Below are 27,819 nucleotides of genomic sequence, written 5' to 3'. Positions count from 1 at the left end.
ATGTGTGAGAGGGGTTGATAGTGTTTGTATAAGAGAGTTAATGGTTTGTATGAGAAGATTGCTAAAATATGAAAGGTCTGATGCTGTGTGTGAGAGATAAGTTTGAATTTGGCCTAAATTTCGTCTCATATTATATTTTTGTGATTAGATCTTCCACTGAGGATTTCTGATTTTACTGAGCTAAATATATTAGTGTAAATAATTACATCAGTTATTAAAATGCAGTATCCGAAGTAGTTTAATTAAATTCCTTATACATTAGTTCCCTTACCTTAACATTTAGTGGCCCTCAAACTGCAGTCACGCTCCAGTGCACATCTGGATTCCGGGATCAGTAAATATTGTGGAAAATAACTCTGTGAGCTAGCACTCTGTGATTTAAAAGTTCCACAAACAATGACACATGACTCTTGATATTTTACGCCAGTTTCATCACCACTGTGCTACCAGACCTGACAGTGCCTCTGCAGCCAGACTCTTGAAACACTGAGGTTTTTTAGGTCCAAGGCCTACTGCTGTTATGGAATAAACTTTAACAAGACTCATTAATATTAGCATAAAGTTTGCAATCACAAATAGTAATTAATAATCGTTGATATTTTATTAATCATTATCATTTAGAACATACATTTAGAACATATCATTTATGAAATACATTTAGCTAGATGCAAGAATGTATTGAAAATCTGAAATATTTTAAAACAATTTTTTATTTAAATCTTGAAATAAACAGATAGATTTTCAGTAGGTGTGTCCTCACTACATATGTAAGAATGTGGTGTGTACATATTGAAAGATGTGGTTTTAAAATGTAGTTTTAAGCCCCCCATTTCATAAAGTGGAGGTCTTCTTAGAAAGAGAACTGTGTTTTATAATGTACGGTAAAATCGCATGCCATTTTATACAATTACGTATTCACCTTTTATCAGATGCATGCTGTGTCTCTGATGTGGATCATTAAAATAGCTAAGAACTAAGGAGGTAATTTAACTGTTTCCTTCCTTTGTAAGCCAACACAACCCTCCCTACATTTTAATTCCAAGTATCGAGACAAGGAATGAATGAGTAAATAAAATAGTAAAATAATAATTTAGCTGTAGATTTACTCTCTTAGCACTGTGATTGCATAAACAACTCTGCCTTAGTGAGTTGAGATCTGAGGCATTTTTTTGTTGTCCGTGTTGTAAGTGTGTGCCAGTGAAACATTGCAGAACCCAAATCTGTGTGTGTTTCCAATAAGGCCTGGTCCAGTCAGTGGCTAAATGGCCAGGCCTGGAAAGAACTTTAATTATCTTAGCTTGATTATCATTGAGACCTGGAAATAAACACTGGCTGATTATTTCAAGTTGCTGTGTCAAAGAGGATGTCCATTTCAATATCGAACTGGCCTATACACGTTCAATAGTCACCAAGTAGAGAATATTTATGCACTCTCTCTCTCTTGTTCTCACTTATACTCACTCTCCCTCTCTCATGCTTTCTCTGTGTCTATTTCCCTTGCTATTTCAGTCTTGCTCTTTGAAATCCTGCTCTTTCCATTTTGTCAGTGCTTCTTTGTTTTGTACTTAATCTGTATCTTGTAGTTTGTTTTCACTCGCTCTATCTCTGTTGCGTTTTCTCTCTCTCTCTCTCTCTCTCTCTCTCTCTCTCTCTCTCTCTCTCTCTCTCTCTCTCAGGGCTAGGAATATGTGTCTGTGTTTGAATTGATTGAGGGCTATATTTGGCAGCACATTCCAGGCCATTGGAACATGCCGAGTACAAAGTCAAATGTGCTGTAATGCAATAGAAAAGGCATAGGAGCCTGGAGAATGCTTGACCAAGGGCTACGTTTGTACTCACCACACGCACTCATTCACATTTGATATTGTCTCCAGCACTCAGCTCATCTTATGGCTCCTCAGCTGCTTTATATAGACCCTCCTGACTCACTCATTTGACCACTCGCGTCAGGGCCCTTCGTTAACTTCACTAGTTTAAATAACTGCATGTTTATAGGAAGTAGTTGTAGTCTTCGGTGTAGACCTTTTATGATGGATAATTCTTAGAAATTATCATGATGTAATACTGCTGCTGTTTTCTGTTCCTTACTTGTAACTCATTGAAACGAACAAATTGTAAGAAATGCAGATTCTAAATATTTAATCTATAATGCAGGTATGTTTCTGTATAGATGTTGTATTGTGCTCAGAATTAGACATTATCATGTATAGATTTTTTTCTGTGCGTATATTTATTAAAAATCTGTTGCAAAAGAATATACATAGACATGTATGCTATAATTAAATATCTGAATATTGATAAATAATATAGAATAATTAATTGTAAATAATTGGTATAACAAAACATCTCTTGGATGTTAATTTTACAAATGAAAAACTATTATTGCTATTTATTTAAAAAGTAACTTAGATGTAAACAAAAATATGCTTGACATTAAACATTGTACATATTTTAATTGAAAACCATGGGGAAGATTTAAAAAGTATTAATTTATAAACAATAAATGCATTTACATTTCTGGATTATTTTAGGAATATTTCTCTCCTTTTATAGTTAACAATCAGTTAGAAAAAAATAAGTGTGATAACTGAATTCTTGGTGGTTTTCTTCCTTTAATTTTAAAATTACCTACACGTCTCTTCTTGCTTTTGGACACAACTAACGTTTTCTTGAATATGAAATATATTTGAATATATAAAGCTGTGCAATAGAATAATAACATAGTGTTAGAATTTATATATATCTGCAACAAAATGGTTTTATATATTTGATTCAAATCAGTGTACATAAGTGTGTGCTTACATAAATGTGTCAAAAGTTTACAGAGTTCAAATTACAGCTGCAATTCTCAAATAATGAATGATTAAGAGATTCTTAAGGTTTTCCAATGACAAAAACAGTACACTTCAAATAACAGTGAATGATATTATTCCATTTATTGTTCTGTCCTGAACTCTGAGAGTTAAAGATTCAGTAGCACCCAGACTGTGATTTGCATTTTAATATGATCTTATGAGTGTTATATTTCTGTTGCCCTGAATGGCAGTGTGGCAAAATCCTGTGTTTCCCTTTTGCACTTCTCTTCAATAGGAAGTATTGTAGATGTTGGAGGCTGATAATCGGCCGGTTCTGCTCACCGTGACTACAGAGGGCTCACTGTTCTCCAAATGGAGCTACGAGGCATACAATAAACACACAGCTTGCTGCCATAGATACTCACAAACTAGATGTGTACAGAATGAATATTAATCATCTGAATGTATGTATTAGGATTGTGATCATTTGAATACCTCAGAAAAACTTGTGCTAAAAAAAACGTGCAAAAAATTGTATATTTCTTTACCGAATAAACAGAATAGTTAATTTAAAAAATGGATATTGAATAACTAAAGCTTTGTTCAGATGATTCACTCCTATCTGACATATTTATGCTAGGGCCCAACTGTTGTGAAAAATTTGTGACCATTATCTATTTAGAAAGCCAAAATGTCATAAAGTCTTATACCAGGGGCACATTTTGCCTTGGATGGACATTTTGTGTTGGACTGATGGCAAAAAAAAAATCAATCTTTTCTTACTAAAATTTGCACAAATATCTTGTACCTAAATATGTGTTCTCTTCCTGGGTGAGAAGGTGGGATTAGAGGACCACTTTGGAAAGCTCTGTCTTACATATAGTTATTGTAGCACTGGCCAATGCCTTAAAAGAATCTTTACCCCTTGTTGCTTTCCATTAACTGGCTTTGGGGTTTTTTTCTATCATAGAAAATATTTTGGTCTTTAAGAACTTGTGAAAACCAAGTTTTCATCATGGTTAAGCTTTGGATATTTGGATATATTTACTATTTTAAATGTACTAATTCAGCAAATGCTGTTATATTCCAGCACATTTCTTTGAAACAACTGAAAAGAGCACTTTCAAACTGATTAGAGATAATACTTGCAAATGATGGAACTGCTACATACTTAAAAAAAATATATATATATATGTATTTACAGTTGTTAAGGCTTGTTATTTGGCCTATATCTTTGCTCAGCATTGGTTGGAAACCTCTTTCTAGCATTCTTAAATCCACAGAAGGTAAATGGACGCATCTCATTTTGTTTTTCAAATCCATTTGATTTTTTTTTTTTTTTAATCCCCCTTGGCATTTCATTTTTTTAAAATTTATTTATTTATTTTTACATTATTTCTAAAAACCTCAATTAGTGATGAATAATAGGCAGGTTACTAATATAATTTTTTGTTTTTAATTTTACTTCATGGTGTTTTAACAATGCTCAGGATGCTCAAAGCAAACAATAAATATGTAGTTATTTACTGACATACTGATGTAAAAAGCCAATATTGCAAAAATGCTCAACAATCCATATATTGTAAAGTCTCATGGTTTGATTGAAGGTTGATTTCTTGACTCTGGCATGGAGAATATTTTGAGGAGAGTTGCAGAAAAGTAGGGCTTGCTTTGAATTGGCCATTAGTGAGTTAACTAGCCTTGCATGCTGTCTCACAGGCTAAAACAGCAAGCAGAAAAACAGCTACATCTATTTTTGTTTGACAGCTACTGGTTTGTGGGTTGTATCGAGGATGAAGAGAGTGGTAAAACAAGCAGTAGGAAAGAGAATGCAGAAAGGCATTGGGACTCACTAAGCAAATGTCATTCTAACATTATAAGCAATGGAAAAAGTTAGCACTGTCATGGCTGTGTATTTGTAGCTACAGGGAAACACTGCTTCAGCCTAAATTTAGGATCTCTCTCTTTCTCTCTATCTCTCTCTAACCCCCCACCCCTCTCTGTCTCTCGCTCCCTCTTTGCCTCTCTATTCCTCCTTCTGTAAGCATATGTAAACTAGCTGTGGAGCTGGGCTAGGCCGTTGCTAAATTTAGCTCCGCTTTGTGGAGCTCTACCCAGGCTTCGATCACATGGTCTTGGTCCAATCAAAGGGAGAATCCGGCCAATGGCCAGTGAACAAAGGAAGGTCAGCAGCAGAGAGAGAGTGAGAGAGAGAGAGAGAGAGAGAGAGAGAGAGAGCAAAGAGAGATGCTCAACCATCCTGTCCAGTCAACCCCCTCCTAATCGTTTGTGTACATACATAAACAAGCATGTGTGGATCTCCAGTGATTTGAGCATTGCTATGATTCATGATTCATCATGCATAAAATACGCAGACATGGTAAAAAAATACAAATATATATATATATATATATATATATATATATATATATATATATATATAAACATTGCAATTCAGAACATTTTCACAGTACACACTATTTGCAGAGTTATACAAACTACATTTCTAAAAAAGTTGGGACGATTTTCAAAAATGCAATAAAACCTAAAATCTGTAATTTTTTATTTTAATTAACAGATAAAAAGAAAATAATTTGTGTTTTCAAAGGCTAACATATATTTGTTAAATATAAACAAATATAGAAATATAGCAGTCCGACTTTTCATGTATTCGAATAGTGAAAATTAAAGTCTAAATAGTAAATTATTAAAAAAGTAATAAATGAAATGGTACATAGCTGATATGCAAATTAGTTTCTCACAAAATGTTTAAATATTTAGATTAAAGAAAAAAAAACATGAGCTAAACTATATATCTAGTCAAAGACTGGCTAGTTCCAAGAACACTTAAAAATAAAGGTGATACAAAGGGTTTTTGAGTGTTCCCAAACTTTTGGTTTCATAAAGAACCGTGTTTGTTTAGGAGATGTGTGAATGTGAAGAAACTTGTCAAGGTTTAAAAATCCATCACTCATACTTAAAGGCTAAGCACCAGCTACATGAAAGTGTCAAACAAATAAATACAGTGGAATTTGAGTTCCTAACTTGTGTTTATTGATAGTCAGAAAACATGTTATTTCTTACCCCCCCACCCCAACGGTGTTCGGAAACTCTAATAGGCGTCTTGCCTCTGACGTAGATGGTGGACAACAACTCTAGAAGTTGCACTTAACTTAATGCAAAATAATGAAATGGTGTGTTGTTTTGGCTGCAATAATTCAATGTACAGTGGGACATCTGTGCACAAATGGCCCAAAGATCCCAAAATGTCCAGAAAATTAACTAAATTTGTCAACTTTAAACGGGCACTTTGGAAAGGACCAATCCGCTCACTCCGTTATCTGTAGTGCTCATTTCACTGGCGCTTTTCCAACAATATGGGCATGTAAGGACACCAACGAAAGGTGTTCAAGAGCCTCTGTAACATGGAGGTAAACAGGACACTTACTTCGCCTGTTTTAGTTGGTGTTAGTTAACTTTAGCTTGACTTGCTAAACTCGGTGGTTCAGATTATACTCGGCTACGTAGCTGCATTACGGAAGTTTATAGTGTCGGATGAATTCAAGTTCGACTTCGATCACATTTACAAGAATAACGGTACCTCTAAATTTGAGTTTAGCTTATTGCTAGGCTATTGTCATGAATAATGTTGGTTATTTAGCTAGATACTGTCATAAAAGTCAGTCATAACGGTGTTTTACCGCGGCGTTGTTCAGCTGTTGTCCACCAGTGACGTCACGGTTGTGTTCAAGAATTTCTGTAGCGAGCTCGGGTTTTTCCGTCAATTTAATAAAATTGTCAGTTTTAAAGCAAATTAAGCTGCTATTTTCATTTTAATTCATACTTATATATGTCAGTAACTACAATAATGTGAAATATTCATGGAGGTCCATTAAGTGGTGCTTAGCCTTTAAGGTTCTTTACCCAGTCAAAAGCAAAAAGGGTTCTTTATGGAATCAAAAGTGGTTCTTCTATGGCATTGCTCAAAGAACCTTTTGTTGAACCTATACTTTAAGAGTGAAGGAAACAACTACTGCAGCTGGCTAAGACACCCTGGACAACAAGCCCAAGTTCATTTGAAATTTGATTTAATTTGATTTAATTGGAATATAAAATTCAACAGTGTTTAGGGAATGTATCAGTTATGTATCAGCTAAATAACTCTTTACAAACTTGAAATCTAGCTGAGATGAAAATACAATTAGAATTTGTCAGTTCATAAAGAATTTTGATTACCCTCTTTCTCTGTGTACATTTATGTCATCAATTGTGATTTTGTGGTGTTTCTGTTTTGTTCACTTTGACATGACCTGACCTATTGAGTCACATGAGCTTTTGTTCACAGGTGTCAGGTGTGTGCATTTTTACCCAGTGTCCTTGTTTAAGTCCTTAGTTAAGTCTATGTTCTATTCAAGTCCAAAATCGTCATGTCTTTTTTTTTACAACCTGATGGTATCACAAAGCAGTTTTACAGATATCCAAATTTAAAACAAAACTAAATTAATAACCGCATGTGAGCGAGGCAGAGGTAAAAGTGACAAGAAAATACTCCCTAGAACCGGGAGAGGAAGAAACTTTGGGAGGAGGCAGAATTCACAAGCAAATTATAAACAAAGGAGCTTTAATTTAAAACTGCGTAAGTAGTAGTAGTGTTAGCAACTGAGTTGTGGAGGCCTTTTGTTAAGGTCTGTGCTGAATAGACTTGAAGGATTATGAAAATTTAATATCATGAGTTATCATATTATCATATTACAATGTGCAGAAAAGTAAAAAACGTACCAATACCAAAATCATTTCAGCAATTTTTATACAAACAACACAATTAAAATTCACAGCACTGTGTATTCATTTCAAAAATTGACCTAGATGAACAACAACAATGACAACTTTATGAATTAATAAAAAAGACTAAACCAGTACATCTCTACAGAGACGCTAAACGGCAAGCATCAACATCATCTACGTTAGCATAGTGAGCTTACTTTTCTTCCAGCTTCAAAGGAGTCTTTCCTTGCTACTGTCGCCTTTGGCTTGCTCACTTGGGGTTATTAATTTTGCAGCTGCTTCTGGGAGACTGTTGATGTTTTACATGAATTTTTCAAACCGTGGTAATTGACCTCAGTTTTAATAATAATTCATTTAAAAATGTTTATACTACTAATAAGGAATTTGAAAGTGTTGGTGCACTGGGATGACAGATGCCACAGACACGCTTCTAGTGATAAGCTATGCAACTACTGTGTTTTCTTCAGTAAAGGCTCTTGTCTCTTGTCTCATTTTCATGACACAGGCTTACAATTCACTCACTCACTCACTTCTTGTTACGAGAATGCTCCACAAGCTCTACTATGTAGTGCCTTACAATAACAACACTGAGCTCATTATTCTAGACAAGTGAATTTGGTGTCAGCTACAGAACTGTTCACAATTTTACGGTTATTTTGATGTAGGAGGATTTATGTATACTTTATGTATATTTTTTGAGAGTTTAAATAGAATTTTTTAAACTAGGCTAGTTACATTAGCTGAGGTGAGATATTACAATCAGCATTTGTCTCTTTGTTTCAATAAATGAATATTGGCATCTTTTCTCTGTGCACATTTATGTCATTTGCTTTCATTCTGTGGTTTTTGCCCTGATTCTGGTGGAATCCAGCTGTGACCTTAAATCGTGCAAAAGTCAAAAGATTAGAGGAAAAAACTGGTATAACAATGAGATCATAGGCTGATATTCAGTTAGCTGCCTGTTACTGTGTAGTTAATGTCTTTACATGGGGTTAGCTCTCTATAATACGTGAGAAATTAGTTTTATACATGAAGTTTTGAGTGTTCAAGGAGTATGAATAATAGGCATAATGCACAAATACTGATGTCATTTTACGTATCACGCTAAAGGTGCAAACTCATCATAATTCAAAGACCCATGTCTGCAACATTAACAACATGATACAGTCATATGTTAATATTTTCCTAGAGAACAGCTTATTTGGTATCCTGTCTGTACTTTGAAATTACACTTCACTGAGGCAGATCCCAGTGCTTCTTATAATAGAGGAGCCAGATATGTGTGCGCTAGTTTTATTTACACTTAATAATCTGCAGGGGGCAGATCCTTCTGTATCATGGTTCTAAACTATGGAACACATTACCTCAAAATCTCATCTTCCTCTGCTTTCTCCTCTTTTAAATCTGAACTGAAAACACACCTTTTTTCGTCTACATTTTCATCAGCTCCTTCCTGTAAACAACTGAATGTTTTATTTCCCTCTTTCTCTCTTGAATATTGATGTGCGTATTATGTCTATACTTATGTAAAGTCACCCTGAGTGTGAGAAAGTTTATAAATAATTTAAACATATTATTATTAATGACATTTTACTTTAGAAATTAACTAAATAATAATAATGTTATGTATCAATATATTGCAACTAGGGCCTGACTGAAATACTGTTTGGCTAATAATATTTTCCGACGTAGACTTCCAACAGAAAACTATTGATATTTTTTTTAGCAATTTTGATTGTATTGAATTATATCAGCCACTACCACATTAATATATTAAATGTGTTACTGTTGGTCAAAAAATTTATATTTGTCAGGCACTGTAATTACTGGTCTACATAAGGTGTATATCCAGTTTCCAGGGTTTTCCTATTTTAATTAATATGAAAATGTTAGCAGTCCATTACACTGTGTAAAAAAAAAAAAGAAAAAATATGACTTATGGATAAATAGAAATTATAAAATAGAATTAGTTTCAGTAAAATTGTCAAGAACATTCTTCCATCTGGAATATTACAGCTGTACAGTGTTTGTTATGATGGCAATAATAATGTAGTTTTACCTTATTAACAACTTTGCTAGCTGCTCTTACAAAGCTGTATTAAGGACTGCTTTCTACCAGCCACCGACTCAAGCTCTGTGCTTCCATAATATATAACAGATTCTGATCCTTTCTACCTAAAAGCACAGTGCTAGAGAGTGTAGCTGTCGGTTCGCTGGTCACTGGTCTGTTCTCATAGCAGATCTGGGAAGTTAGTGTTCTCCTTCAAGCATGTAGGGCTGTTCAACAACTTGAAAACAAGAAATGGCTGTCTTCATATGTTCCAGAAAAAGCATGTGCTGGCTTTTGGCCTTCCAGCTTGGTTTCACTGTGTGACCGATGAAATCCTAGTTAGTGGGTGACAGCTGAAATAACTACATTGGGCAGAACATGGGGAAAATGCTGGGTAGTGTCTGATAAAGCAAAATATAGTTGCTGATGGCATGGATATGGACGTTTTGTTACATGAATGCTCATTAATATTAATATATATATTTTGGGAAGGTTTTTATGAGAAATAAGGGGTTCTTGCAAATGTGATGTATATTATCACGTACTGTATCAAACGTACATACACATTTTCAGTAATACTACATAGTACATCTGTTGCTCAGCATATTTTGTTCGTCCCCCAACCCCCACTCTTTTCATTATGTTCTTCAGTGGTCAGGACTACCACAGAGCATGTATGTGACACTGATGTAATGATGTGAGCAAATATGTGTTGCACTGCTAAGTGGATCAGATAAAGCAGTGCTGCTGGGGTTTTTAAACACTGCTCACACTAATAAACTCACATATCTTGTTTGTTCATTGGGTACAATGTAGCCCACAGATTTGTGAGAGACAGCAGCTTCGTTACTTGGTGCACACATTTGTGTTGGTTGTCTTCTAGTCCATCAGTGGACACAGGACAACGCCCACTGCAGTGCTGAGAATGTGAAAGTGCTGAGATGAGTTTATGGAGCATGTTTATAAGGGTTTCTCCAACCGGATGCCGTGTAAGTGTGCGTTCGTGCGTGTGTGTGTGTGTGTGTGTGCGAGCATGCGCGTGTGTGTGTGTGTGAAGCGGGTGCTCTCTTGCTCTTGCCCAATTAAAGAGAGGAAGGGGAGGAGTTCTGACTATTGACCCACCAGTTAGAGTTACCATGGTGATCCAGCTGCAGGTCCTAGCCAGCATGGTCGGTCAGTCTCTCTCTCTCTCTCTCTCTCTCTCTCTCTCTCTCTCTCTCTCTCTCTCTCTCTTGCTTTCTCTCTCTCTCTCTCTCTCTCTCTCTCTCTCTCTCTCCCTCTCTTTCTCTCTTGCTTTCTCTCTCTCTCTGTCTCTTGCCCTCTCTTATTTCCTCCCTCATCTGTCTTGCTCTCTCCCTCTCTGTGTGTTCAACAGCTGCACATTTGGTTCATCCTGTGAGATTTAGCTCAGCGAGTGTAGATCCAGATACACTCTGATACAGTCTACTATCCCAGACCATGCACAGGAAGAGCCATTTATAACTTATGGAGTCCATGAACAGTCTATGGGCCTCTTTCTGTCTTTATTCTCTCTTACTCTCTCTCTCTCTCTCTCTCTCTCTCTCTCTTTCACTCTCTTATTGTAAAAACATTTCCCAATTAATGTTAAAATCTTAAGATAAGTTAGTCTGCTTTTCTGTTCATTATTTCTCACTCTTTCACATATTTCTATTGCATCTTCAGGTTTTTCTCCCTCCCTTTCTTCCCTCCCTTTGTTCTTCTATCTCATGCTCTCTCTCATTTCTCTCCATCTTTTTTTCTGTTTATGTCTCTGTCTCTCTCTGTGTGTTCCTCTCTTTTTCTCTGTCTCTGTCAGTGATGTAAATGACCTTTTCTCATACTCTACCATATAACTAGTATTTACAGCTGTTTGTGATAAATAAAAACAAACCATAATAATTGTCAGTATTTTGATGAGATCGTAAAATCCAGATGGCCAGGCCTATGTGTATAGTCTGCTACAATAGCGGGGTTTACATTTGCACTTCTGAGTTGGATTCCCTCAGGGCCAAAACAGCGGGTATCTCCCGCCATCGAGCGCAGCTCCAGCCAAAAAAACCTCGGCGCCATTTTTAGCAGCAGTGTGTATACACTAAAGGATCAAGGGCTGGCCAGAAATATCGCCTCGAAAAAAGTTCCAGACTAAAAGCGAGCATCTGTTCCTCGAAGCCCTTCACTTGTAAACACAGAGTTTCAGCAGTGCTGGATGACGAGAAGGCCGGCAGCCATCTTGGGCAGGTACTTCACTGGTGCCTGTGTGTTTATGTCCTCAGGACTGGTGTGAGTGTCTCCATTCCCAGACCTATTTTTAGCTCTTGCAGCTGTATATGTGTGTGTGTGAGAGAGAGAGAGAGAGAGAGAGAGAGAGAGAGAGAGAGAGAGAGAGAGAGAGAGAGGCTGTTCTTTTCGGAGGTGCTTTGGATTCGTCTGTTTATTGTAGCTGTCAGGATGTGAAATGGTCTTGTCTCCTCTCACATAAACCATCCTCACAGGGCCAGAAGAAAAAGAGGCAGAGTTCAAAAAGGATAGAAGGCGTGAACAAGAGGGGAACAAAGAAGGGGTATTGAGGGAATGAGCAGCAAAGAAAGAAAAAGGAAAGAGAAAGGGTTGAGTGGGACAGAAGCTGTGCAGAAGTGATGAGTTTGAGAAAGTGAAAGAGGAGTAGAAGAAAAGAGCAGGGAAGACAACAGCAAAGCAGATTGAGATTGTGTTGCGATATGGTTGGTCACTGCTGACTAAGCACTAGTGACAGGAAATTGTTGCAGCCCATGTGTTTTATTTTTTCTTTCTTTTTTTCTTTTTTTTTCTAGTTTCAGTTCGGACTTCCACCTCAGAGTTTCTTGATCACACTGTTTTGCAAAGGCTTTTTTCATTGTAGTTGAATTAAGTAATTGACACCTCAGTTGCTTTGTTTTCTTCAAAACAAACCACATGTTCACACACATGGATACACACTAGCTTTACCAAAATCTGATTTAAAGTATCTGTTTTCACAGTTGCTTGAGAAAGTGTTTAACTGTTCTATGCTGTTTTCTAAGCATCACTTCATTACACTACTCCACAGATGTTTAAAGGAAATAGTACAGTTAAAGGCCAACCAATATTGTTTGAAGTAAGGTTTCTAGCACAGCAGTGCTGCTCATGTTTTGAAACATTGTGTCCCCTCACTGTCCACTCTGTTACACCCGTTTCACACATGCACTGTAATCCAGGCATGTTCCGGAGTTTGCCCGGAGGGGCTGTATGTGTAAAGGACTTCATCCTCCTGGAGCCCTAATAAATGTTCTGGGTAAAGTCAAAGTCAGCACATGTGAGAACGGCACAGGAAGTGTTCCGGAGTTTCTCCTGCACATACTGCACAAGAGCTGTGTGCCACGCCTCTCTAGAAATGTTCTACAGTTCATGTGTGAAAGGGGCATTAGACACTCCTATCTCCCTGGTCCATCCTGTAGATGTAAAGTCTGATGTAAAACCTCTTGCTGCACAGCTTTTGTTGGTTGTCCTCTTGTCCTTCATCAGTGGATACAGGATGCCACCTGTGCTGAGGATGATCTACCACCCGAACCATACCTGCATTGTGGGGGTCCTGATATTTGAAGAGCAGGGTGAAAAGGGGATATGAAAGTAGATGGACTACAGTCTGTAACTGTAGAATTAAAAGTGCTCCTGTGTGGTCAATGCGGCTGAGAGAATGCACGACTAAATATGTGTGTGTTTTTCCTAAATGTGAGAGAGAATGTAAGAACTATGGCTGCTTGAGTTAGAATTATTAGCTTATCTGAAGGGACAGGTTTTCCAGTCACCAAAAATTCCTCTAAAAAATAAAACAGTGTACACTGCTCTTTGTGGTTGTCAATAGTTTAAAGGTTCATTCGCTTAGTGCACTAGTTTAGCCTGTGTATTTATGTATAAGATGATACATTATTCTCAAATGCAGCTCTGTTTTTCTTTAACTGAGCATCCATTATATGTTATTTTTAGATTTGTTTCTGTTTTTATGTCCACTTCACATCGGAAAGCATACCTGGACTGAATAGTCTTGGATTACCATTTCCCTGCACATTTTAATGTGTTTCCTGCTTTAACTCACCCACTCAAACTCAGAAACGGTTTGCTAATGAGCCGATTAGTTGGACCAGGCATCCTGGAACTGAAAAAAACTTAAAAACAGACAGGGCAGTGGTAGGCTAGGGTTTGGACCCTTGATTAATGATTATTAAATGAATCATTGATATCTCAAATAATAAATCTTGTGATTGAGAGCCACTGAGTTATAGTTTTATCGTGTATAGGGGTACATTCACTGAAGAAAGTGGGAATTTTCTGGTGGGAACCTGCTCAGTCAGCCTTATTTCAAACACTTAGACTGTGTTTACATGCTTTTCTACTTACACAGTTTTAGAAAATTATGTTTTACTTTAATAAAATTACCTGAGTGCCATAAATCTTGGAGTTAATTATAATTCTCATTGTACGTTAACAGAACAAAAATCAGTTATTTGAATTATTTAAATCAAATTTTTAAGGCAGCCCAGTAACGAACAATCATATAAAAAGAGTAGGGTGTTTTATTTGAAACAAAAGATCTACTGAGATACCACTCATGGCCTTTGAACTTTCCTTCACTGTCTACCACTGAACACTTGTGACTCTCCGTCTCCACTGAACATAGTCTCCACTGACTGCTCACAATATCAGATCATCAAAAACATAATGCGGACGTAGTGGTACTGTATATCACATGGGTACTCACAGATGTTATCATAAATGTTAGTGTTCCTGGAAAGATGTCCAGATAGATGGGTAGGTAGATAAAAGTGTAGGAAAGTCCTAGGAAGTGATACTTGTCGTGTAACAGTAGTTGTTGTCTCAGGAGGCACTTTCTTCCGTACATAATTACAGTGCTTTCTGCATTGAAATCTGAGTGGCTAAAATTGTTAATGGTTATTTCAGTCTATATATATATATATATATATATATATATATATATATATATATATATATATATATTGTAAACCAAACCAGTACCACTAAAATTGTGTGATTTATATTATTGTGTATACAATTATGTTACCACAGCTTAAAATAAAACAATGAATTTTATGCTCCATTTTTTCTTCTTTTGAAAAAACACAGTAAGACATAACTGTTATTTTAAACAAAACATTATTGTGCCACGATAAATAAATGCACTTTAAGGTGACAGTATTTCTGTTGCAGTGACCAGCTGCCTGAAATTTTAAATATAAATAATAATGCCAGGTGTAATAAGAATGGTAATAATTTTATAGTAGAATAATAACAGAATAATATTACAGTAACATTTTTAAAAGGAAAAATGTAATATAAATAGGACAAACAATTTTGTTTTCAAACCTATAACTATAATGATTTGTATTTGTATTTTTCTGTACATGTAGTCGTACATATGCTCTGATCTTTTACACATGGTCAATGACTTTTACACTATACTGTAAATTGATTATGAAAGACAGACAGAGTTGATTGACCAGCATGCTGTTTTTTTTTCCTTTTAGCTTGCTAACCGCCTAGTAAAATGACTGGTAGTCTAAACAAGTTCCAGACATATCACTCCACTGTGATTATCCACTCTTGTTAACACCATGTGTTAGTGTGTAGCACTCTGTGTCCCCAGTATTCTGTTAAATACAGTACTTATACTTATTTTTTATTATTTGCTAGCTAATAAGCTAATGATAGCTTGCTATTATTACTAACAGTGGTATCACAATCTCCAGTACATTTTCAGACTTTTGGTATTGAAGTAGTACCGAAGTATCCCTAGCTTGTGATAAGTCCCGGAGTTGGCCAGTGTTAAATTTGACATCCGTGATTGTAATCAAAAAACACTTCTTATAAAATTCAGAAAATATTTTCTCACCATTTGCTGCTCTCCAGTCTGTTTGCGTGCTGAAAACCGGTCTAATGTGTTTCCGAAGCCCCCGCGGCTGTGAATGAGTCTCAGTCAGGTATGCGAGGCTTTCTCTCTCTCTAATTGTCTATCTGCATTACCAAAAGTGCTACAAAACTAAACAACTCAAGTTACAAATGTGTTTCTGCGAGTATAGCTTAAAGACAAGTTAAACTTCTAACAACAGTTGTTTTTCCCCCTCAAGCACACCGTTCCACCTTAAAAGGTGATTAGCTTCTGAATGTAAACAACCAGAGAGAACTGCGTTTACACACAATTGTAGACGTTCCCTTTAACACAATTACTAATCCTGGCCTTTTTGACTGTTAAATCAGCTTTGCTAAACACATGATTTCACAAGTACAAAATAATGCATAGCTTTTTAATTAAACAGGTGAACAGAAATATGAATTACAGTAAAAAAAAAAAATCAATCCCTCAATAATAAATGAATTATCTTTTCATGCCGTGATAGGATCGCAATAGTTAGCATACAGACCGAACAGATTCTACAAACCAACACATTTCTGGCCTGATGAGTATGTATACTTTGACAGTATTTAAAGAGAAGTTTCAATATCCAGGGCCACACACTAATAATAGGCCACTGGCAAAATGCTTGATTTAAAGCTTGTAGCTACTGAAATATCCACACTAGGCTCACAAAAGTTTATCCTAATATAGTAAGATATTGTCCCGTTGCCTGTCTTGGTTAGGTTACCTCGCTAAATATTAGGCTAGCGCTGGGTTACTTTTTTATTGTTTTTACATAATATTTATAGACTTTTACATCAGATGTACTGTGTAATGGATTATTCAGTGCACCTACAAGGATATAATTGTTGGTTAATCATAAGCCCATATACAGTGACCTTAGCATCAGACTATAAGTGATGTAGTCTATGCCATATCTGCTTATAAGATAACTTTCTGCATAATGTAAATATTTGTGGAAAAAGAAAAGCTTGTGTTCGGACAGGAGATTTTTTTTGGCCGTTAATGAACACAGGATTTGATTGTTGGTACATTGTGTTATGAACGTAGAACATGTCTATCTTTACGATTGCAGTCTAATAGAGGGCAAAGATCCAAAGGCAAAGACTTGGGGCAAAGTTTAAGGTTTGATAATGAGATTATAGCAGTAATATAACGTATTTTCTTTAGATATCTCCCAATACTAATACTTCAGTACCTCAAAAGAGGAAGCTGCACCTGTGTGAATTATTTGCCCTGTGTGTCAGCAAGCATCTAGGCCACTCTGATGATAACGGGCATTCAGAAGTTGGAAAGTATTGATTGGCACTTTCCCTTCAGCCAATTAACAGGCACCACTCTTTTAATAAAGGTTGGACTGGTCCGGTGAACCAGGTCAGCTGTACGAAAGGGTCGGCATACTGTCTGTCCCACAGTTCACTGACACAAGTCCAAAAGGGGGACACACTGGAGTTTCAGGGATAACTGCTTACAGTGGAAGAAAGATGCATTTTAGTTCTTGTTAGGAATTACTATTTTATATTTTATAGTGTATCTTGAAGACTTTGACATCACATAACATCAGAACCAACCATTAAATCTGACAGCATGGTATGATTATGATTTTAATATTATTGTGATGATTATAAATGTGAACTAGACTTGAAATTCTACGTGCTACAGCAAGTCTTTTCAATTTTAAAATGTATTTACACTGAAAAAACAATGTGTTTCACAGCAGTGGAGTAAAATTTTCATAGATAAAATGTTTTTTTTTTGCAGCGTACAAAAGATATAATGATATAATTGATTTAAATTTTCATATCATCCGATCCTTACTAGACAAAGCAAGTGTAGATTTTTTTTTCTGCATAGATCCTGACTGCGGCTGTTATTAAGGCCATGCCTAACGTGTCTCCGATCAGCAGGGCAGGCTGGAGCTTGGAGAGGACAAAGCTCTCTGTTGTATCCTCACATGTTTGCTAAAAGCCACCGCTAGCCAAACTATAACCTTTATTTTTACAAACCACATGCAAATCTGACTGCAGAGCAGCAACTAGGACCCTCTGTTACAGCCAGGCAGCAACTCCTGTGTGGTTTTGTGTGTGTGCCCCATCTGCTGGGTGGTGGTGGAACAGTCCTGTGTTTAGCTGTGCTAATAGTGCAACAACGAGGGATATTAATGGTGGCCTTGCTGAGCAGAGAGGGAGAAACCATATTTGTATTAAATCTAACCTGCGTGAATTTAATAGAAATATTAAGAACAACTAAAGTTTAATCAGCAATTTTTATTTTTGTAAAAGATATGTTAGAAAAGTCAGAAATCACTTTATTTGTTTTTTATTAAAATTACACATATTTAAAAATAAAGGAAAATGGCATTGTATAGTCAATTAACCAGCAACTAATACTTTTAATAAAGAAAATATATTTGACAAAATATACCAGAACACTACAACATTCAGATAAACAAAGATTTAAGCTTTAAGTGTTATCTCCTCTCTTACTTCAGATCTGTAGTGCTTCTGTTCATCCCTCCACTGTGAGACCACCCTATTGACATAAAAAATGTCATGTATTGAATATCAGTTTTGGGCGGCACGGTGGCGCAACAGGTAGTGTCGCAGTCACACAGCTCCAGGAGGTTGTGGGTTCGATTCCCGCTTCGGGTGACTGTCTGTGAGGAGTTGGTGTGTTCTCCCCGTGTCTGTGTGGGTTTCCTCCGGGTGCTCCGGTTTCCTCCCACAGTCCAAAAACACATGTTGCAGGTGGATTGGCGACTCGAAAGTGTCCATAGGTGTGAGTGAATGTGTCTGTGTTGCCCTGTGAAGGACTGGCGTCCCCTCCAGGGTGTATTCCCGCCTTGCGCCCGATGATTCCAGGTAGGCTCTGGACCCCCCGCGACCCTAAATTGGATAAGCGGTTACAGGTAATGGATGGATGGAAGGGATGGATGGAAGGGATTTACTATAGCAGATAATGTGTGTATATATATATATTTTAGGAGTCGTATAGCATGCCCGTGTGTTCTTACACACATAGATACACCGTGTATATCAACAAAACACACTACCATGACAACACAGCATGAAGGCGTAAATGTGTAAGAGGAAGGGTCCAAAGGTCAGTGTGTAGGTCCAGATAACTATGTCACTCCCCATAATTCCAGGGAATTCCCACCTTGGGGTTATTCCAGAAGGCCATTTAAACATCATGTTTAAATGCAGCAGTCAACATTGGTGGAATTCTCCTTCAGGAATGGCCAAAACATGTGTTTTACTTACAGAAAGCATTGTTAATGAATATGTGTTGTAAACGCAATTTTTCCTAATTATTAGACACACCTTTAATTGTCAACTTTAGCTACTTTGGGGGGCCCCGTTGTAAAATCAGATGTCTAATTATGCAGAGACCGCAGGTATTACCATTACTGGTATGAATAAAATAATCGGGATGCTCTTGGGTATTAATTGGGTATTAATTGGGTATTATTGGCCACACATTAGCCTAAATTCACTATGCTCAGGGACCAAGTGTCAGGTAGAGGGGTATAAAGCCAACCAGCTCAAGCTATGGATCAGTAGAACTGCATATTGTAAAGTGATGGGGCCCTATCCATTACCTCTGGGATGAGAGTGGTGTTTGTGGTCCAGAAGTTTAATGCTGATTTAATTCTCACAGATGAGTTCCAACTAGGGTAAAAAGTTTTGTTGGGTAACTTATCTGTTGGTGTTTAAAATTATGCATCTGTATGTATTCTTTACTTCTGTTACACTCTGAGCTTTTTGAGTTGTACTTTGTAAAATCTTTTGCGTTTATTTGTGTCTTACAGCTTCTTGGACAGAATCGACTCAGTACGACAGAATGACTACACACCAACAGACCAGGTGGAGGCACTGTGTATTTACTGTATTTATGTATTATACTCATTTGCTAATGCTGATATTAACCTTTTAATCATGTAAGAGCAGTATCCATCTTCAGTTAGGCTTCCTGTGTGTCTAGTCATTTTTTTGGCACTTAACACTGTTTTGTGAAGAAAAAAGGAAAAACATATTAGTGCCGGATTAAGGTAATGCATGTGTATAGTTGTACAAAGGCTACATGCATTAATAGAAAAAAAAAAAGGAAACATAATGGTAAGCAAACAAGCAAAATATATTCTTTATCTCGGGCTAAAACAGGGTTACATTAACAAAATGGCATTACATTTGGTATCTTTATCCTGCCATGATTTATTTACTTAATCCCAGTATTTCTTTTGACATAATCATAATTCAAAATGATATTTACCTATTTTTATCTAGCAGGACAATGTACACATTAAGTGATACAGGTGTAGTCTTTAGTTAGTAGCAGTAATCATACCTATACTAATAATCTAATCAGTAATCGTTATGAAGCCTATGCATTTGGTCCCATGACTATTATAACAAAGAACAGACAGAGTAATCTGTCTGTGTGTAACCCTTTAATTGGCCCCTTGAATTTAAAGGAAAATGAACACTACTGTGTGTGTTTAAGAAACTGTAGGTAATGACTATTTTTCCCTTCCCCAACGCCCCCTTATGTAGGATTTGCTTAGGTGCCGAGTTTTGACTTCAGGGATTTTTGAGACACGGTTCCAAGTAGACAAAGTCAACTTTCAGTAAGTGGCAGTGCACTGATGCACACTTTCCTTTCATTTTGTGAATGATGGTTAACCTGAATATGTAACATTTCTAATTTGTGGATTGTGATTATGTCATCACTGTTTTGTCAGAGCCTGTAGGTGTAGTCTGTGGTCCTTTTAAGTCGTGATGGAAAAGCCTTATCTTCTGTTGTTGGCATTATGCCCATATTGTGACTTCTTTGACTAAGTTTAATTTTTCTATGACTAAACTTTAATAGATTGTCCAAACATCACAGATATTGGTGCTAAATTTGATACGTTGTGTCCTATGTATTTTTATTTTTATCTGAATGTAACTGGACTCAACTTGGCAGCTAAAAAGATAAATAATGCTGCTTTTATCTGAAAAGCTACACAATGCTTTATCGTCTGTGGAGTATTTTGAATATGTTACATATATTATGATTGAATGCAGCGTGAGCTAGATTATAACAAAATGAGTTTTTTGACTTCTTAATGACTTTGTTATTCAGGGAATGTTTGGAGGTAACACTTCTGAACCAGAAACAAGTATCAGGTTTTCAAAGATACTCATTTCTGTCCTTCAGTTTAGACCTGGAAGTCCTAATGACTACAAGATGACAACATGACCTCAGTGGACTATTAATTGAATAATGCAACTGCAGATTTCCTTTCTGATCACATGGGTTTGCTGTTGTATAATATCTATAATGATAATTTCTATTCTCTCTATGTGCCTTTTCAACTGCAGGATTATTTTCTATATTATTATTTTTTTGATTTTCAGTGAGGAACTGTTTTTAAAATAATTTGTTTCCAACGTGATTTAATCTTTGGGTGTTGCTGTCATTTTCTCTCTCTCTCTCTCTCTCTCTCTCTCTCTCTCTCTCTCTCAGCATGTTTGATGTGGGAGGTCAGAGGGATGAGAGGAGAAAGTGGATTCAGTGCTTTAATGGTGAGTTTAATTTATATGTAGTTCATTTCAGATTTACATAAAAATGAGGCAGTTGATGAGATGTGTTTATGTTACAAAACAATACATATATCATCACAGGAAGATTAAAGTCAAAACAGGGTAAATACTGGAAATATACAAAAACATTGATATCAAATTGAATAATGTTTTGTGATCAAATCTATTTTTTTTCTCTACTGTCCATATGTCTATATCTCACATCAGTCTGTACAGATCATGCTCCTAAACTGACCCGCATGCGCAAAAGATGATGCTTCAGGCTCTGACCAGAAGGAAATGTCTGCCTGTTCCATACAAAGTACTTTCATTTTGAATTGAAGGAATTGCAGCAGACTGCTGTATCACAAAATCTTCCTTTCCTTTATTCCAAATGAGCTCTATGTTAAAAAAAAAAATATTAAAACGTGAACTGAAGTTTCTTTCACTTTAAGAGAAAATTTCCCATGTCTCGAAAACACAGGTTCTCCAAAGAGAAGGATACAAGTGCCAACATGAGTTTAATATTCCAATGATCCACATTTTTGCAGCTTCATAACAACGTGAACAATATAAAACAGATTTAGAACTACTTAGAAAGAAGCTGTTCTCCACAAGGTTTATTTTCTCATAAATAAGAGACAGGAGCCTGGATTTAGAATTGTCACTAATCTCAATCGCCTCAAATTAAAACGAAAATGCTTTGGACCGGAGTCCACAGATCATTCTTAATGACTGGAGTTACATAAAAAGTCACATGAATTCTGGCTGTTCAGACAGAGTCACATTGCCACATATGAACGTCTGATTTAAAAAAACATTCAGATTCAAATTCAGATGAAAAAACTAAAATGGTATATTTTCCTGTTGAATGTCCCTCCAGATGTGACAGCCATCATCTTTGTGGCAGCCAGTAGCAGCTACAACATGGTGATCAGAGAAGATAACAGCACTAATCGTCTGCGCGAGTCCCTAGACCTATTCCGCAGCATCTGGAATAACAGGTTCCACCCTAATTTTTTGTCTTTGTTTCCCTCTTTTATGTTGTTCCGTTTTTCTGTATTTGCATGCACAATGTCCACTGTTTTACAGTAACATAGAAAGTGGTTAGTAAAGGAACACTATGAATTATTTTTACCTAAAAATGACAGCTTCAGAATGATTGTGAGGGTCTTCCGACTTGATTTCACATTACTGTAAATGTGTATAACACTCAGCAGCAGGTAGGGGGAGCTCCGGAGACAAAAAGCCACTTCCTGTATAGTGTTCTTTTAACAATTAAACTGATTTTTGGATTATGGATATATTGATTACAGAACCCGGGCTGCCTTTGCAGTGCCACTTAAGTCTGAAATGTTGCTGAAGAAACTTTCACAAACTTTGGTGAAAAGAGTATCTGTTCCCCCTTTAGGGCTCACACAATCCCACAATATTAAAAAGCTGGCTTGGGGAAAGTGAAGGCTAACACATGCTTCCTCATTTACAAATCCAGCCCGCCAATGCATATTTTAAAACTACATCAAATGCAATGTCTTTGGGGTTTTGCACTCGTATTCCGCTGAACCACAGCATGGTACTTAAACTATTCTACTCAACCCTACTTTTTATTTGTTTTACATTAGGCACCTTTTTGCTCACAGTTACAATAGCGAGTTTGTTTTTATCTGACTCAGCTTGTACATTTGTGCTATTTATTATGATTTTTTGAAGAGATTCAAACATTCCTTGGATTGGTGGAAGGTACATCAAGGAATGAAAAACTCTACTGGTCTTTCTCAACCTGTGCTTTTAAGCCGTGTTCAGTCGCAAAAACACAATACAAGATGAGTAAATGACGCTTAACTCCACCTTCACTGTGGCTTCCAAAGCCGTTACAGATGGTGTTTAATGTTTCTGTTAGAGATGGTGTTTTGTGACATCACAGCTACATTTTGGGGGAGAGCTGAGGTTGTGCAAAATGAACCAGAGAGAATAGAGCTGAGCTGTGAAGGTTCCATGCAGTGGAGGAAAACAAAAGCCACCCAATTTGATCATATTAATTAACAAATGTTGGCTAGGATCTGTCAAAAAAGGCCATCCTGCGTACTCAGATTGTAATTATACACTTAATTCTACACTCTTCTTCCCCAAATTTTGGATGGCAACGACCTCAAAGACTGCAAGGAAACTTTTTCACTGCATGTCATCTACCCGACTCTGCTGTTTTGCTTTTCCACTAGGCAAATCTGGTCCCTGGTACGTGGACCTGGTACTTTATTTTAGTGCTTGCTCGCTGCAGGTCCCAAACGAGCCGAGTCGAAATTATAAGTGATATGTAAACCTTGCAAAGCGCTGATTGGCCAGACAGACTTGTCAATCATTATGAAACGCAGACCTCCAGCACAAACTAGTCATCTGTAAACACACGAATACATGACAGTGCTTAATAAACAGTGCTTAAAATTACAGCCACCATTGTAGATTTTAAAGCTTGCAGTTCCCGCTAGAGACGGGGATTTGTGACCGGCTACATTTCATGGGGCAGCTGTGCAAAAGAACAAGTGACCCGGGAATAGTGTGTTGAGCCAAGCAGAGTGGAGTAGGTACCATGCAATGGAAAAGCACCATTACAGTCTCCCAATGTTAGGGCCACTCAAGAGCACCAAATTTTGGTTTTAATATTAAGAACCATATTTTGACTCACTCTTTCTTCAAAAAGAGACTTTTGAGCAGTGCTAGAGAGAGAAAAGTCATAGCTGTTTGTATGTTGGTAGATTCTGACTGGATTGTCTATTTCCTACAGGTTTTTACGGACTATTTCAGTGATCCTCTTTCTGAACAAACAGGATATGTTGGCAGAGAAGATTTTGGCTGGTAAATCCAAACTTGAAGATTACTTCCCAGAATATGCTCGCTACTCAATCCCGCCTGAAGGTAAGGGTATAAGCAAAATGTCATAATGATTCGGGATAATTTTATTTCTGGCCACATCACTGTTCTGACTTTATAGCTGCATTTTCACAATAAAGTTTTTTAATGGTCTTTTTTATTTTTATGTCAGCAACACCCAAATATTTTTGATGGCACCCCTGAAACAGCTAGATGCTTGATAAAGGCTGGGGGAGGTTGCAGGGAAGGGACACAGCAAGCCACATGAATGAGATACATAATGCGTGTCATTATTTACTTTGATTTGTTTACTAAGAACTTGCCTTTTTATAAGAATTACAATGTTTAATATAAATTACAGTGGTGTTTGGAAGCAATAGATATGTACGTGATTGTTGGAATGGGGGTGGCTAGAGAGGGGGGGGGGTGACAAAAACATTCACAGAGTGCTTCTACATTCATATGCTTTATGTTAAGTATGGAAAATGCGGGACAGGTTTCCTACATAGTCACACTGAACTAATTTTGCTTTTTGTTCTATTATGCACAGCAACCCCTGACCCTGGGGAGGACCCAAAAGTGACCAGGGCCAAGTTCTTCATTCGGGATGAATTTCTGGTAGGCTCCATACATAAAGAACATTTGTCATCTGTTTCTAATAGAACGCATGTGTCTCTTATCCCAAGATGTTTGATAGAATATTTATGTTAATACAAGAGAAAGCTCTACAATTAAGTGTTTTGAAATATTTGGTTTGTCTGCTTTGTCTGTGTTTCTCTGTTTTCTAGTCCTAGGGTTAGGACCACTGAAATGCTGGTCTTTTTGAACTACTACAACTTGTAACTTAGTTCCTATAGGAAAGATAACTTTCAAAAACAAGGAGCAGGAGTAAAATTAAGTAATGGGATTAACCCTGGGCGGCACGGTGGTGCAGCAGGTAGTGTCGCAGTCACACAGCTCCAGGGACCTGGAGGTTGTGGGTTCAATTCCCGATCCGGGTGACTGTCTGTGAGGAGTTGGTGTGTTCTCCTTGTGAGTTTGCCTCCGGTTGCCCCGGTTTCCTCCCACAGTCCAAAAACACATGTTGGTAGGTGGATTGGCGACTCAAAAGTGACCGTAGGTGTGTGTGTTGCCCTGTGAAGGACTGGCGCCCCCTCCAGGGTGTATTCCTGCCTTGCGCCCAATGATTCCAGGTAGGCTCTGGACCCACCGTGACCCTGAATTGGATAAGCGCTTACAGATAATGGATGGGATTAACCCTCATGCTTTGTGTTTACTTATATAGTGCCCTATAGTTTTACTATTTCCACTAATGTAGTTGATCAAACATGACTTGGATATCTAAAGTTTGATTCTATACATTTTCATTGCAGCTTTGTGGCTAATAATATGGCCGAAGATCTTTACCTTTTTTTAAATTGAGAGTATTATTTAGCTAGTCCCTTTTCTGAAGTAACAGCATCCCTTCTTCTAGAAAGGCTTTGCACTAGGTATTGAAAGATTTATTGGCATTCAGTCACAAGAGCATAAGAGTGAAGCCAGTTACCAGTTTATTCCAAGTGTATAGGAAGCTGTTTTATCACTGCTACACAGCCCAGTGCAATGGGGCTTTATAGCCCTCTTGGTGACACTTGGCACTAAGCATGTTGACATTAAGTGGTCAGTCTGATTTTCACAGTTTTTGGATGCTTTTTCCCCCTGAAATATGAACTATTTCTTCCACTAAAATGAATAGAAATGAATGCTAAATGAATCTAAGAAATCCTGGAGTTTAAAAGTTGGAGTGAGGGAATTAGAGGAGCATGTAATGGTGTGTATATTGAAAAGAATAAAGCAAATGAGCTCGAGTTGCCACAAGATATTCCACCACTAGGGGAGATGGAACAGCAAATCCAGGTTAGCCCACCAAAATTGTGTGAGGTTTAAGATGTGGTGCACCATGCAAATGCGAGTTCTGCTCCAGGGCCTCATGGTGTACAAGTGTGCACCTGAGGTTTTTGGAGAGGTTGATGGTCATAGTTTGGAAGAAAGACTTTCTGAGTAGTGGGCTTAATTCAGTGAAACATTGACGAGGGAAGGTGCTGACCTGATGACCCCTGTGAAGAGCTAGTGATGCAGTGGGTGGTCTTGGTCATGAGTAACCTTAGTGGTTAAGGAGAGCCAGTTGCTGATCGGATCATAAATGGCCACAGCAAACTTCATGGTTAAGTGTAGGATTTGAGACATTGTGTGGCTGCAGGTAGGAAGAGCATGGGTTGGGCCCTGTGTGAAGCTCTAATGGATTGGCAAAGGATATTTCACATCTTATTCTGTGTATAAGATTTAAGCTGTTTAAGCAATTTGTGCTGTGTGTGTGTGTGTTCCTGCAGAGGATCAGCACAGCGAGTGGTTCGGACAAACACTACTGCTACCCGCACTTCACCTGCGCCGTGGACACGGAGAACATTCGTCGTGTCTTCAACGACTGTCGTGACATCATCCAGAGGATGCACCTCCGTCAGTACGAGCTCTTGTGATTGGTCACCACCACAGTCACGGATGGCCACTCCTCCAATCGGATCGCTTTTTTTTTCCACTCCCAGATTGCAGCAGGACTATGTGAACTACTGACAAGTGACGATGTTGTCATGTGATTTTATTTTTTTTCCTCTTTTGATGCTTTTTTTCCCCGTTTTATCTTCTTATTTATAGCCTGTATTTCTGAGAAAAGAATGAGGTATGCGTGTGCGAGTGTGTGTGTGTGTGTGTGCGCGTGCGTATGTGTGTGTGTGCGTGTGTGAGCACACACCTGAAGTTGCTGTTTGAATTGAATTTTTGATCACTCAAAGGTCATTCCTGGTTTCCTTTTTTTTTGTTCAGTTTCTCAGACTTGATTTTTTTTTTCCCATTTTTTACTTTCTGCTAGCTGTGGTTGGACGTGGACCAGCGAACCTAACGGAAACCTGTGGTAACTTCAGGCACGTTAGTCTGAATGTAGTCTGACCTATGACCTCTCCTCAGCAAATCTTGTGAAGGTCTTTTTTTTTTTTTTTTTTTTTTTTTAAGTAGAATACTTGACATAGGGGGTGGATAAATGCACTTTGCATCAGGTTCCTTAAATGAAGGCCAGGAAGCGTAATTCACTATGTAGCACCGCCATATTTATTATTGCGTCACATTTCCTATCTAGTGTTTTTTTTCCTTTATTTGTTTCATTTCAATGTGTTTTGCCTTTCTTTGCTTAGTTTTACTGTCAAGATTGCAGGGTTGCAGGGATAGCAGGGGGTTTCTGAATCATCCAGTGAGCACAGACTACGCTTAGGAGTGGTGGACTGTGGGACATGTAGTCCTCTGCTTCTCTTGGCCAACAGGCAGTAGCTGCTTTCTGCCTCAGGAGAGCCACCACACCAGATTGGCTGATCGATGCCTCTCTTAGAACAAGGGGAGGTGTCTCGATATGGTGGGCGCTAGTCCTATATATATAAATAAATGGATACATAATATATTTTTTGGGAAGGGGGTGGGGGGCGGGGGGGTGGGGTTGTTTTATTATACAGAGGAATGTGCAAGGTTGCTTTATCTTGTACAGGCCTGCAAAATGTAATGCTATTTTGTACAACTTCACTGAAAAAAGAGACAAAAACAAAAACTTTGACTTGTAGAAGCTCCTTGTGCCTTTGATTACAGCTGTACCTGTAAATGGGGATTAGATGTAAGTAAATTTTTGACAGCGTTGTACAGCTTGATGTCAAATCTTAACCGCAGCACAGCCTGCTGATGGGGAATCTCTCCCTTTCTTTTCTCTCTTTCTCTCTCTGTCTCTCTCGCTGTCTCTGTAGAAAAACATTTTTC

General features: G+C 37.5%; 1 protein-coding gene across 1 annotated transcript in view; it reads left to right on the top strand.

Moving 5' to 3' along the window:
- Positions 1 to 27,458, top strand: part of gnal (guanine nucleotide binding protein (G protein), alpha activating activity polypeptide, olfactory type) — a 58,589-nt gene extending 31,131 nt beyond the window's left edge. Inside the window, exons 6-12 of the mRNA XM_066676298.1 lie at positions 19,368 to 19,422; positions 20,110 to 20,183; positions 21,065 to 21,123; positions 22,004 to 22,124; positions 23,903 to 24,033; positions 24,539 to 24,606; positions 26,358 to 27,458. Of these exons, the coding sequence (XP_066532395.1) occupies positions 19,368 to 19,422; positions 20,110 to 20,183; positions 21,065 to 21,123; positions 22,004 to 22,124; positions 23,903 to 24,033; positions 24,539 to 24,606; positions 26,358 to 26,504 (655 nt within the window). The 3' untranslated portion in view covers positions 26,505 to 27,458. The remainder of the gene's footprint in view (positions 1 to 19,367; positions 19,423 to 20,109; positions 20,184 to 21,064; positions 21,124 to 22,003; positions 22,125 to 23,902; positions 24,034 to 24,538; positions 24,607 to 26,357) is intronic.
- Positions 27,459 to 27,819: the final 361 nt, after the last annotated feature.

This window comes from Hoplias malabaricus, chromosome 1, assembly GCF_029633855.1.
Source record: "Hoplias malabaricus isolate fHopMal1 chromosome 1, fHopMal1.hap1, whole genome shotgun sequence".
In the NCBI taxonomy this organism is placed as follows: Eukaryota; Metazoa; Chordata; class Actinopteri; order Characiformes; family Erythrinidae; genus Hoplias; species Hoplias malabaricus.
The sequence above is the reverse complement of the archived record's forward strand: the minus strand, read 5'-3'. Positions and strand labels throughout refer to the sequence as shown.